Source organism: Cornus florida, unplaced genomic scaffold (genome assembly GCF_030987335.1).
Source record: "Cornus florida cultivar Cherokee Brave unplaced genomic scaffold, ASM3098733v1 CherokeeBrave_3.0.0_Hap2_Chr07, whole genome shotgun sequence".
Lineage (NCBI taxonomy): Eukaryota > Viridiplantae > Streptophyta > Magnoliopsida > Cornales > Cornaceae > Cornus > Cornus florida.
The window spans coordinates 11,694,344-11,708,188 of record NW_026775577.1 but is presented as its reverse complement, the minus strand read 5'-3'; the positions used below and the strand labels follow the sequence as shown (position 1 = coordinate 11,708,188).

The window sequence follows — 13,845 nt, the reverse complement described above, 5'->3', positions numbered from 1 at the left end:
TGATAAAACTGAGAAATAAGTTATGAAATATTTATTAACTGATTTATAAGCCCCAAAAGTTCAAGTGCTGAAATTACAATGTTTGACTTCTTTTAAGGATAAATGGGTCCTAATTAAAAAAAAACTTTAGACAGATTCTCACTAAGCATATTCAGTGATAATTGAACTTCCCGTTCATATAATTCATAAAACTTGAATCCTTTTAAGTAATCAATTATTATTAAGTGAAACTTGAGTTTATGTTACCAAACACACTTAACAGTAGAATTACTTATCAAAATCGTTTTTAAGTGCTGGATTTGTTTTTTTAAAGCAGCACAATCTGGAGAAATTGCACCTGCAAACTTGACGTTTGACTAATCAACTTACCACATTACACAAAGATCAACACAGAATCATTTATAACAACTATGACAAATGGAATCAACATATTTTGCAAAATGTAAGTGTGGATTGTCTGTAATTACCTTGAACCTCCAGCAACACGATATTTAATATGGTACAGAGTACCAGGTTCTTCAGAATATTCTACTTCCTAAGTACAACAAAGATGGTTCATGTGAATTGTTAAGATTTCAGACATAGAACAGCAACAGTAGTAATACACACGTTACACCAAATCAAACATACCAAGTCTGAAACTGCCGTCTGTAAATTAGGGGACCAGTTGACCATGTAAGATCCTGCAAGAAAATGTGTCTTCATTTTATTGCTTACTACACTCAGGACACCAATGATACATCAAGCAATTGCTTAAAATCCTATTGCCATGTGCTTGGAAGATGACTCTTATTTCTATTACAAGGCATTAAGGTCATAGAAAAATTCAAGATTTTTTCTGTTTGGGTTTTGGCAATGCAGCTTTTCTCATGTTAAGAGAGTTGATAACATGGTGGTTTGAATTAGCTCCGCATGCTATTGATATTATGGGTTTGACAGGAGTGTTGAAATTCCAACTAATTTTCTTGTCGAATACCATTATCAAGGATTTTTCATCTTAATGACATGTTGACCGCTTCTCATTGGGAAGGGAGAAAAAATGAAGAAGGTGAAAATTTTATTAACCTACCATCCTTCACAATTTGTCTCCATGATATTAGAACAGTTGCAGAACAGGGAAAACTAGCCCCCTCCCTCTCAGGGTGGAGAAAAACTTAAATGCTCTTGGTGTAGTGATGACATGGTATCACACACTAATTAAATACTGACACATAGTGATAGGTCCCTCTAAAATAGATGCATTCTTACTTATGTGTCCGTGTTGAATTAGTCTGTAATACCATGTCATCATAACACAAGGAGCATTTAAGTTTTTCTCCTCAGAGTGGGATTGTAAAAGTATGAAGAATTAGCAAACTAGAAGTCCATGAGTGATTCAAATCTGTAGCTACTAAGAAAAGGCTTACTTGCTATCTCATAGTGCCATTTCTGGCGAAGAAAAATGTCCGAATAGGCGAATACTTCATAAAACTCCCCCAATGGAAAAACTCATTGATCAATTAGTGCATCCATCAACCTTTTTGACAACAAAAAGATATCTATGACCACATTGAAATCTTTTGTTCATGGACATTATTAATCATTAAAAAAACCAAATAAGAATGGTCTGGTTTTTCTTCCAATTAACTTTAGAAGGGTTAGGACCGTTAGGTGTCACATACAAAGAGAAAAAATGGGATTAATGATGTTGCACATGGAAAGAATTGGCAGGCAAAAGAAGGTGGGGGGAAGAACAACAACGGAAAGAACAGGTATGCTTATGGAAAGAATGGATGGGTCCTCTATTGTTTTTTATTTACTTGTTTTATTTCTTTTGGGGAGGGGGAGGTAATTATTGACATTGAAGTAGACATGGGTTAATTGTAGTTTTTCTGACTATATTATTTTATATATTTATTTTGATAGCCAGCTAGAGAAAATTTTATTGAAGAACCTACTGACAAAGTACAAGAAAGATAGGATATCATTCTAAACAACAAAAAAAAAGAAAGAAGTGCACCAATAAAACAGTGAAAAACTACAACTCAGACAAATAAACCCAACCATGCTAATGTATACAGTATTATAGTTCCCTCAGCACTAAGCTTCAACCAATTTTCCATTAATATTCCCATGTCTCAACTTATTAGAGTTTCCATCACAATAATAAAGAGCAAAGGAGGAAGGACCTCCTGGTCTAAGTTCATTTGAACCTCAATACAAAATTTTCCACTAACCATAACCAAAAATGACTTCGATGATACATACACAACATCACAATCCTTCTCCAACTTACATGAATGACCCAATCAAAAGATTGTTATCTCCCACAAATGCGTTTTGGCTTCTTAAAACCATCATACCACAACCTTATTCAACCTCAAAGCTACACCACTGCAATGACTGCCTTTCCCTTGAAGAGCCTGTTTGGGAATGCTGTTGGACCATTTAAAAACACTTTTACTTTACAAAATTGCTTTAAATGTGTTTGGTAACTATAAAAAGCACTTTTAAGTGGTAGAAATTTTAGCTCAGTAGAGCTTTAGAATGAAGCTAAAATTCTAGCTTTTAAAACTGCATTCTGATTGTTCAATATTTTAGGTAACTGTTTTCCTTAGACAATTTTATCCCTTCTTATTTTTTATAAAGACAATTTTATCCCTTCTTATTTTTTATAAAGACAACTCTATCCATTCTTTTATAAATTCCTACAGGTATAAAATATAGTAACTCTACATTGAAAGTCATTACTGTAAAATTAGTAATAAAAGTGCTTTCATTAGAAGGCATTATTGTATAGTTAGCAAACACTTTATATAATGTATCACCAAACACATAACATGCTTTTTACTAACAGCAATTTTGTGGCAGCTCTACCAAAAAAGGCACTTTTTTCATTACAATAAAAATGCCAAACGGGGCTAAAGTCAAACAAAAGTCACATTTTACATTCTATACATGGAACTCAAAGGACACTTTCATGCTTCAAAAAACACTTCTAACGAAATATCTTTCTCATCCCATCTGGATTGAGGCTTCTATCATTTAGAGGAGAAACATTCTCTACAACATAAAAAAATATCTTATAGAGGATAAACATTCTTTACTAGAGAATCATTGGAACTCCTTTTTTGCAAGAGAATTTGGGCCATTTAAGGTTGGGGATACTGTGAAGCCACTATGAAGCGAACACTGTCCTACCTTTCTCCAAGCAAGCATGAATTGAATGGTACACTACATAAAAGATTTCCATGAAGTAAACTCCAGTAGAATGACCAACTTCATTTATAAAGGATGATTCATTGACTCTCATGGATGGATAAAGGCCAGGTGTGCAGTTCCTTGGCCCTATGGTCAACTTTGTTGTGACTTGTGAGATTGTATGTGGCTTGCCCTTAATGGCCTGCTCTTTAGGTTTGAAGTAAAAATGGGCTCTAGAATCGTCTTATGCTGAGCCGACATCATCATGCAGCAGTTCAAAAATGATGAATATCCCAATTCGGTAGCCAGATCTGAGTTTCTCTTCCTAGTCATAGATTCTCCTTTCTTCCTTTTTTTTATTCTTTTAAATGATGCACTGTCCTTCTGCAGGCCGTAACTCCTCCCTTTTGGTTAAAATTTATTTTGCCCCACCCCCCCTCCCCCTCCCTCCAAAATATATATATATATATATATATATATATATATATATATCTAACAGACAAGGTAAAAGAAGGACATTTCAAAGCTAGATGTTGCAAATGGCATCATATTGTGGTTTCAGCATAACAACCGTAAGCCAAGGATTTTGACAACAAATGATGCTATACAACAGCTGGAAGTCCCTTTCAGAAAAGAAAAAGAAAATAGAGAAAAGAATAAGGTTATGCTATGAGTTTCTGGTGACCAGCAACTATGGGCACAGTGAAAATGGAAATAGGTATATACCTTGATAGATTAAACCTTTCTCGTGAAGCCTAACAAAGGCCTCAATTACAGCTCCTGCAACAATTAAAAAACCATGAACTCAGAAAAAGTTTGAATATAATTCGTTATCAAAAGACAGCTTTAGAAGCATTTAGTAGAAAACAGAAAACTGTATCAAATAACTAAGAAACTGCAAGCCATGGACGAGCATAAAAATTATATTACATAAAAAACAATAAGATATTAAATTTATTGTACCAGTGTGAACTCCAATACATCCATTTAAGGCTGACTGAAGTTTTACTAGAAAGGGCAAAAGTGTGCATGCGTGTGTGTGTGTTTGTGACTTAGGTGTGTGAGTATATTACCTAATAAAAAATTTTAAAAAAAAAAAGTTTTACTAGATAGAAATCTGTCTTACGACTTAGCTGTTCATCAAGGGTGAAACGTTCTCTGCTCCAATCACAAGAAGCACCAAGTCTCTTAATCTGATTTGTAATCGTTCCACCATACCTCAAAATAACAAATAGAACATCTAAGTACAAAAAATATAATCCGATCTGTTGCAACCAAATTAGTAGCTTATCCATCTTATGTGCCAGTAATTCTGCACAACAAAATAAATCATTTCTAGGATTATGGGAAGTGTGCTATCTGCCAAATTTGTCAATTGAAGAAAGATGGAACAGTAAAACAAATACCTAAGGGTGTTTTTGAATTTTTGAGCACAAAACGTTGTGTTCTGATTGCAGGTGGCTATAGTTTACCTCTTTAAAAATGTCTTGAAACTCCCTCAGTCTTTTATAACAATGACATTGAATATAGAAATTTATTTAATCAAGAAACATGGGGGAACTGGATTATAGTATAAACACAATGTGAAACACAATATGAAATGGATTTGCAACAGCAATACAGTTCATGAGTTACAACGGCAATACTGTTCATGCTACAGTAACAGTTATTAGGAGGGATTTTATTGTCCCTTTCTTAAGAAGAACTTGAGATATTATCAAATAAATAAAAGATTAAAGATTCAAGGATAATATATCCTTCCGGGGGACACTTCGAACAAACTGGCCTCATGCTTAACCAAGAAATCTGTCTCCTTGATTAGCCGATCCTTGTGCCCAAGCAATATAGGAGGCCACATCTTGAGAAATGTTGATGATTTTGATGACTTCATGCATCCCATGAGCATAATATGAAGAACCTTGCAGCTACTTTCCATCCAATAAATTAAAACACTAGCATTTTCCTCCATTCCGATGTTGGTGCAACCTTTGCTCTTAACATTTTACAGCCCAACAGTAAATCCAGGACTTCAGCATTTATGGCATAATCCATTGCACAATTAAAAGGCAAAGAGAATTCAAACAAAAATTCCCCAACTTCATCCCTCCTGCCAATGCCTGATTGTCCTGGACTGCCCAGGGAACATCCATAAAAAATTTAACTTGACGCTTCTCCTAATAAGTCATATGGTTTTCCAGTCTTTTGTAATAAAGTCCATGGAACAGAACTTTTTTTTTTTTTTTTAAAGTAAATTTTATTGAATAAACCGCTCAAAAGGGAAGCGAAACCCAAGGACAAAGCAAGGCCAAAAACACCTCAAGCCTTCAAAGAGAGACCAAGAAAACAACCAACTCCTCTACAGATCTAAAATCTCTCCCTGAAACCCAACAAAAAAGAGTGGAAAGAATAGAGAACTTAAGCATAGAGAAAGGCTTTTCCTTTCCATCGAAATATCTCTGGTTCCTCTCAAGCCAAATACACCACCAAACACAAAGAGGCATAGCCCTCCAAGCGTCCCAAATGACAGCCCCCACTGAAAATCCTCTCCAAGCCTCAATCAACCCTCTAGAGGATCTAGGCATAACCCACGGGATCCCAAACAACCCAATCATCACAGTCCTGAAACAGTCCATGGAACAGTCCTGAAAGTCGGTGCTGTTTGATAACCCAATTCAGCACTTAATTCGGAATGAATTAAGTTCAAACCAATTATGTGTGTTTGATAATGCATTTTGAATATCATTTAAAATATAAGTCCGCTTAAAATGTGGCAAAATTTTAAGTGACAATGAGTTCACTTATCATTTAATGCTGAACACTTAAAATTCAAAAAATAAATTAATAATAATCTCAATTTACAATTACTGCTTAAAATTCAGCTCTTATAATTTTCAGTTTCATCAGATAGCACCATCTGATTTTCCCTTAGTTAGAGAAAATTGAACATCTAATGAAACTTAGCTAGAACAGCCGATTAAGTAATATCTATCAGCAGCCAAATATGCAACAAACTTGGTTGAAGAAGTAATTTATAAAGATTTGAAAGAGCAACAAAATATTTTTCGAGAAAGCAATATTACAGGATTTTAAAGGATTCATGAATGTAAAGACATCTAGCAGCAAGGAGATCACAATAAGTAATTAAAAGCGGGATAAGTGAATATACTTCTCTTTCCATTCCCAAACTCGATTTTTGAACTCTTCTCTACCCAGTTCAACCCTTTTTATTCCTTCAGATGCCAGCATTCTTTCCACAACCAACTGAAAGTAAGAGAAATTACCTTTGAAATAAATCTTTTTAAGAATAAAAAGTAAGTTTGGAAAACTGATTGATTTCATTAGCCACATACTTTTTTTTTAAAGCAAGCGAGAAATAGCACTATAAGAAATGAGGACAAAAACCAGAGACATGAGACATTAGCCATGAACTTGTAAAATATAAGCTGTATTACATATTAGATGATTTTTTTTTTTTTTTTTTTTGCTAAATAAGATAATATTTAGATGAAAATTATTTCACAAAGAAATGGAATTGATAAATTTCTCATCCAAATCAGAACATTTCTGCGTCATGGTGCCACAACTCCTCTTATCATTGACTTAGTGTCATGAAGATCAGGTACCAGGTTTCCATATTAGTTTAACTTTCATTCACATAACAATTTTTGCTAATGTACTCCATGTTACATTTTTCATAGCTACGTATGGAGAAAAATAAATATATTATCTGATTAAGCAATTACATCAAATTTGCAGCATGCAAAACCTATATTAGAAATTATGGTATATTACCCTCAGACCCCCTGAGGTTTTCACTTTTCACCCTCAGATTAAACTTTGGTCAAAAGTGTGGTCAACCTCCACTAAGGCTTGTATAAAGTAACAATTAGGTCCAGTCCATTAGTGCGCCGTTAGCTCCCTCTGAACTTTTTTTATGCAATGCCAGTACCATTCACTGTAGTGAAATTACATATTTACACATACTTAGTATGTGTAGCAGTCCAATTTTAAGTATGCATACCCGTACCCAACACACTTGCCCGAGTCCATGTAACATAGGTGGGGCATTATGGACATTTCAATTTGAACGTTTGCTTACACTGACTGTAAGTAACTCTGCCAGGGTCTCGGAGTGATTTTGGTCTAAGTTTAATCTGGGATTGAAAAGTGAAAACCTCAAGGGGTCTGAGGGTAATTTACCCTAGAAATTATTACCACGATATTTTAAACAATCAAAATTTAACCCAAAGAATGTGCAATAACATCATTCCAAAAAACTATTGTCTTAAAATTGAAGTAGCTCTTCAAGAATTAAGTAGACAAGGTTTTGACACGTGGTTGGCAGGAAAAAAAAAAAGGTGCGGGGTAGGGAGGGAAGATATTGAAGTTGAGAGCTCGAAAAATGAATACAATATATCAATAAACTGATCTGAAATTATAGCTTCTAGTAGTGGTTGCAATTGTCTATATCAAGGTGCCATAACTCTTTGACTGATGAGGTATGAATTTGGTCAGTAGCATAGCCATAGTAATCAAACTTTTGTACTACAACAATTTTCTTTAAGATACTGTATTTCACAATTTTCATAAGGATGCATTGAGTAAAACGGAGAAGAATGAATATATTATTTGACTATGCAATTAAACCAAATCTGCAGCATGCAAGAAGTAAACTGAAAATTACTCCCATAAATAGTTTAAAACAAAATAAATTCAACCCAAAAAATAAGAATTGGCATCATTGCGATATTAGAAAACAACTATTCTCTCTTGAAGTTGAAGAGGCTCTTCAAGAATCAATTAGGCAAGATTCTGATACCATTAGTGGTTGACAGAAATTCAATGTGGCACACAATATTGAGGTGGGTAGCCAAATAATGAATAAAACATATAAATAAACCAGCCAAAAACTATAGCATCTAGATCTACAAACAAACCTGAGTTGCAATACCAGCATGATCAGTGCCAGGAAGCCATAATGTAGGTCTCCCCTTCATACGATGGTATCTAACCATAATATCCTGGTAAACAAACCATAATTGAATAAAATATGGACATCCTTTTGTTGAGAATGATCATGCAGAAAAACCAAAATATCATCGTTAGCTAAAATACATAAACACATGCTGCTCATTTTAATACGTTATATATTATGTAAAGCATAATGTATGATATATTATCGTCTTTTAAGGTATACACAATTAAAATTAAATTAAATAAGATATGGTGGAAATAGGGGGATTCTATCTTAGAAGTTTAAACCTTCCTTATTATCAAATTTCAGCGTCTTCTACTTCAATTATCATACATTGAGGATTGGGGTGTCTCATACGGGTTCGTGTGTCAGAGAGGTATCTGTAGCCATGGCCATTACAATCTCATCTAACTTCAACATGCGTATGTGGAGGGAAAAGGGAGAGTCCATACAACACAGGATGACAGAACATTCGACTTAAAGAAACAACCAAATTCCAACTCAGAACAGAGAAGTGAAGAGGAATCAGTACTTTCATGCAACAAGTTGCAACAGACAAGCAGGCAACAATATCAGGTTTACATTACAATTCTGAATTAGAGTCTCCAATCAACAGAACTTCTAATCAAACACAGCAACAGCAGTAGTGACTTTCTAAAACTGAGTTGCCAAGTCACCAAGTGAAATTGCTAATTTAAATTTTTGTCTGAATCAGAGTCTTTAATCTAAATCAACATGACTACTTAACAGATATATCAATAGCAGCAGTGATAATCTGAAACTAAGTCACTGAGTTTTAAAGCAAAATTCCAGTCAGACATATTGTGCCTCGAGCTGTTTAAAATTCAAAAGAAACTGCAGACCTAGGGTCGAACCAAGAGTTACTGATTCAATAATAATATAACTAGTAAAATTGACAAGATTGAAATGCAACCAAAAAAGTGCACTAGATGGCTAAGCAAAACTAAAAGAAAACCAAAAGTCCAAGGATCTCAGAGAAACAACAAAATCCTTGAAAAAACCAATGCTCCATTTATTGTTTGATTGGTTTTATTTAAAGAAGCTCTTCCAATGTCCATCAGTTTCTTCATCCTTCACAAACCAATCAATCTTAACTTCTATGCACTCAGCATGATCAGTGTATTTACCTTCTCCCTTATGTTGCCTTGGCAAGTTCGTACATGACTTTTCCTATTTTTTAAACCGAATAGTAGTAATCATTAAATTTTGTCTTCCATTTTTCTAGAATCTAGTGTAACTTCTTTTTTGACAATTTTCTATTCTGAACTACTCTCACCCTATTCCTTTTGCCAAAATTGTGTAAGAAGAAATTTATTTCCTCGTGTGTGCAAGTGTTCCACCAAGTTTCTTTAGATGATGGTCATTTTTAAAAGATTCTCCAAGAACCTCTTCCACTAGCCAAATAATGCAATCAGCAATCTCACAAAACATCGCACCACTTCTTCTCTAAACTAAACTCATCAAACCATAATCCCGTCTACTTTGAGTCAGTTAAACATTACTTTCCTTAGATTCTAGTTTCCTACATTGAACCATAGATCCTTAGATTCTAGTATCCTTTATGGAACCATTCTATCTATTAAGCATACTTTCTCCTATCAAATTCCACCTCATAATTCAGACTCCTTAAATATTTTCTTTTCTTTGCAACTTCTAACTAAAAACAGTGAAATTAGTTTATCAAATCCAAAGTACATTAACCAAGTACAACTAAGACCTCACTTAAGACTATAACCTAATAACAACTGTTCAACATTCTTTCAACCATTATTCTCAGTTTTTTACATCAACTAAAGGTAATGAATCAACTGTATCATTCACCTGATCTGCCCAAGTGAGCACTCAGAAAATTTAGAACAAGTTCATTCACATCATTAAAACGTAACAATCCACACACAAGATAACAACTGATTGCACTTGGGGCAATGACGCAGCTCGTGAGGTTCTAACTGAGGCGCGTCAATTTCTGGTTCAAAAAATAATAACTGATTATAAACAAAAAAATAAACTACATTTTTCTCTAATTTGTACAGTGGAGGGTGTATAGTACGACTAATCTCTTTGAATTGCAATCTCCCCCAACCCATGGGTATCAGATAAACCCAAGAAGGTTTTTGACGGACCAGGAACTTAGCGCAAGACTTCTGAATCATGCATAGAGACCTTATGCCAACTCAGCTACCCCGTGGGGGGTTAAGATATAAACTACTTCACAATAGAAACTAAGCAAATTTGTGATGCACTAAACTAAATGGCAATGATCTACCAGCATTCATCTTAGTCAATAAATGACCAAACAACTCAAGAGTATATATATAATACTTGTCCTGGATATAAAATCTAGCAATCAGAAATATGGCTTTGATATGGTCCAGATAATGACTAGCAACAACCTAGTAAGAAGTTAAAATTTTGTTTTTCGAGCAATCAGAAACCACTTTACCCAACCTCAAGAGTCACAAACATAGCATGCCCCATGTGCAGAGAACCAGTAACATTAGGAGGCGGCATTGAAATTACAAATGGGTCACTTCCCCTGTCGAAATTTGGCTTGAAATACCCTTGAGACTCCCACCTAACAACCAACACTTACACATTAATGCATTATATTTATAGATTATGAATTGAAATTTTTTGCAGAAGCATTATCAATTTTAACATGGGAGAAAACATTCCACACAAAAACATTTTTTTGCAAGTAGGCATGTGGTGATTTGCAAATGCAAGCAGCACACTTGTCAACAGCATATAGGATGATGAAAAATCCTTCCAAAATAAAGCTAAAAGCCAATTGATGGAAAAAGTACAGAATAAGAGACACGGGGGGGGGGGGGGGGTTTGCCTCAAACAATCCTCCACCTCCAAAAAAAAAAATGACCTCAGAATTTATAAACAGTAACAGCTCTTTTAACTGCCAAATTTTTCTTCTACATTGTTTTATTTTTCTAACTTTTAAATTCAAAAGGAGTTCTTAGCTCCTCTACAACACCTAATCCAAGTGGAGCTCACTATATACTTATATAGGTTTGAGCAAGGTGATAGCAGAGGATGATCAATCAGTTCTTATCAGTTGGATGAATTTAGGGGTCAAGGGTGCTTGGCAACAAAATCATTGTAAGCAGAAATTTTGAGATTTAGTCAAAACATTGGAAGCAGAGTTTAAACAGAAACTAAGAAGGCCAATCCAAAAAGTGATGGATTCAGATAAGATGGGGCCAACTTCTTGTCGACTAAAAGAGGGTCAATTACTCATCAACAGTTTAGGGACATCTCAGCAAACCCTATGCAACATGGTCATGAACACAACATGACAAATTCTAAAAAAAGAAGTACGAAAAAAGACAAAGTGATGACTAAGGACACAACAAAATAAAATGTGTCTATGTATATGTAGTTTGGATGAATATAAAAATATGGTTCATTGAACCAAACTTCTACATTAATAATTTCGTAATTCCAAAGATGAAGATCAATAGATATCGTATAAACAATTTCTTTTATGCAGAATACTCCTTTTATTATATCTTTTTTTCTCTACAATTATATTCATTTAAACACTAAATGATTTTTGTTGCACGCTACACTTGTCTTTGCCATGTGCATGGTATTAATTTTTCTTATAGAAAAAAATATATAATAGACATGAATGGAAAATTTACAACATATTTTTAAGTGTTTTGCACAACACCATCACTGATCTTACAACTCATAAAAGGTGGTTACACCTCATAGGACATTCCACATTACATTAACTCAAATTTGTATGTCAAATGTATGTGTCTAGAAGTCCAATTCTATGACCATGTTGAAACAAATAATAAGTCAAAACATAATTAAAATCAAAAGACAACAGTAACAAGTTAGCTCTGAAGATGAGGTACCAATTATATATCCGTTCCTCAGAACCAAAATCAAACGACTTTGCAATCTCTGGAGAAGTAAATACACCATTCTCTGATGCAGCAACTGAAATTCCATACGAAATAAATACATCTATAATCAAAATCAACCGCAATGTAAAAGAACTAGTTAATGGTCTTCAACAATTAACTAAAGACATCGGAATGTAAAAGAGCCAAACAACAACAGCAAGATCTAAATTCAAGGTTACGTTTGGTTGCCAAGAAAACAAATTGAAATAAAAATAAATAAATAAAAAATTGCAAATTTGAGAATTTGTGGAGGAAAATTAAAAAATAATAATAATAAGTCTTGAACAATTATCCGGCAGCATTGAGTTTTGGGTTTACTTAGCAACTAAAGACATCCAGAACTAAAGACATCGGAACATGTAGAAGTATAGGTTTCTTACTCATTTTCTTTTCCTCGATTTTCTCGGGAACCAAACAACAACAGCGAGATCAAAATTCAACATTCCTTTTGGTTGCAACAAAACAAAGTGAAATGAAAAGAAATGTAGAAGTTTAGGTTTGTTACTAATTTTGTTTTCCACGATTTTCTCAGGAACCATAAAAGAACAGAAGATCAAAATTCAAGACTTTCTGGGAAAACAAGTAGAGTGAGCGATGAGTTTATAGCATAATTACCAGCGAAGAATCTAGTTTTCAACAAGTTGAAATGCAATTGAGAGAGTCGAAGCCCAGAGCGACGTCGTTGAGAGGAGAGAAGAGGATTGAGTCTGTGAACAGAGCAAAGCGAAGGGTTTGCCAACGCCATTGAAGGGGTTGGAAAGTGAGTGGTTCGGAACTGAATATAAAACCCCAGCCGTTGGAGATAGTATGGGTTTAGTGGCGTAGAGAGAGGAGAGAGACCTCTGAGAGAGATTGTTTGCTGAACTGGGCTTTTGATTAGTTGAGCCCAAGCTTAGAAAAGTATTGAACTGGGCCTATAAATCACAACTAGTCCATCCCAATAAGGTTATATTATCGAAATCAGCCCAAACTAAAGAAAAAGAAAAAAATAAATAAATAAATCTGACTAACAGTTATGGTAGCTAAATTGTTGGTGGTTTTGGGAGTTTCTAGCCGAGAATCTAATCTAAGGTTACTCTGGCATGCTTTGGAATCAAACTGCAACTATTTCTATATATATATATATATATATATATATATGTTTGTATAGTTAAAAAAATTAACTCGAAAGGAGGTGGCTTAGAGATTACTTTTTACATTCTCCTTTCTCAATAGGTGGCTTAGAGAGAAACTGTGATTTCCTGTAATTTTTTCTTCTTAGATAAAACACAAGATATATCCTTTATTAAAAATGACCTAAACAAATCAAACACTCATTTACATATTACTCATCCTCATTATATCGCAGGCATTTGACGTCTACCAAACAATTCACGAGATGATAAATGTGTGGCAACATATATACATATCACTCATAGATCTAAGACACATATAAATAGACAAATGATAGAGATACACATAGAGACAGACATACAGATAAACATGCAAATATAGATGAATAGAGATACGAGTAGATATTAACACATTAGATACCCCAACAATAGAATTCATAATATCAAATTATACTCCATATTATTAGTTTAAATTATGCATAATTTTAATTCTTCTAGGAAAATAGCCTTACCCAATTTTTGTTATTACAATATATATAGTTAGATTATTAATTTCAATGTAAAAAAATTTAGTTAGTTCTTTTCTGTCTGGTTGGGTCAGAATGGGAACAACCATGTTACAGAG

At 34.1% G+C, this 13,845-nt stretch overlaps 1 protein-coding gene across 4 annotated transcripts in view; it reads right to left on the bottom strand.

Annotated features, from left to right (window-relative positions):
* The window catches only part of LOC132266251 (valine--tRNA ligase, chloroplastic/mitochondrial 2), a 37,920-nt gene extending 25,025 nt beyond the window's left edge, over window positions 1–12,895 (bottom strand). The window contains exons 1-9 of one of the 4 annotated variants that reach the window (XM_059767105.1): window positions 12,724–12,895; window positions 12,058–12,142; window positions 10,625–10,751; window positions 8,118–8,201; window positions 6,347–6,441; window positions 4,307–4,398; window positions 3,907–3,960; window positions 631–683; window positions 468–535 (exon numbers count right to left, since the gene is read on the bottom strand). In XM_059767105.1, coding sequence (XP_059623088.1) covers window positions 468–535; window positions 631–683; window positions 3,907–3,960; window positions 4,307–4,398; window positions 6,347–6,441; window positions 8,118–8,201; window positions 10,625–10,751; window positions 12,058–12,142; window positions 12,724–12,853 — 788 coding nt within the window. In that variant the 5' untranslated portion in view covers window positions 12,854–12,895. Of the gene's footprint in view, window positions 1–467; window positions 536–630; window positions 684–3,906; window positions 3,961–4,306; window positions 4,399–6,346; window positions 6,442–8,117; window positions 8,202–10,619; window positions 10,752–12,057; window positions 12,143–12,723 lie in introns of those variants that run through there. The other 3 variants (XM_059767107.1, XM_059767108.1, XM_059767109.1) reach the window with 3 other exon arrangements.
* Between the last annotated feature and the right edge of the window lie 950 nt (window positions 12,896–13,845).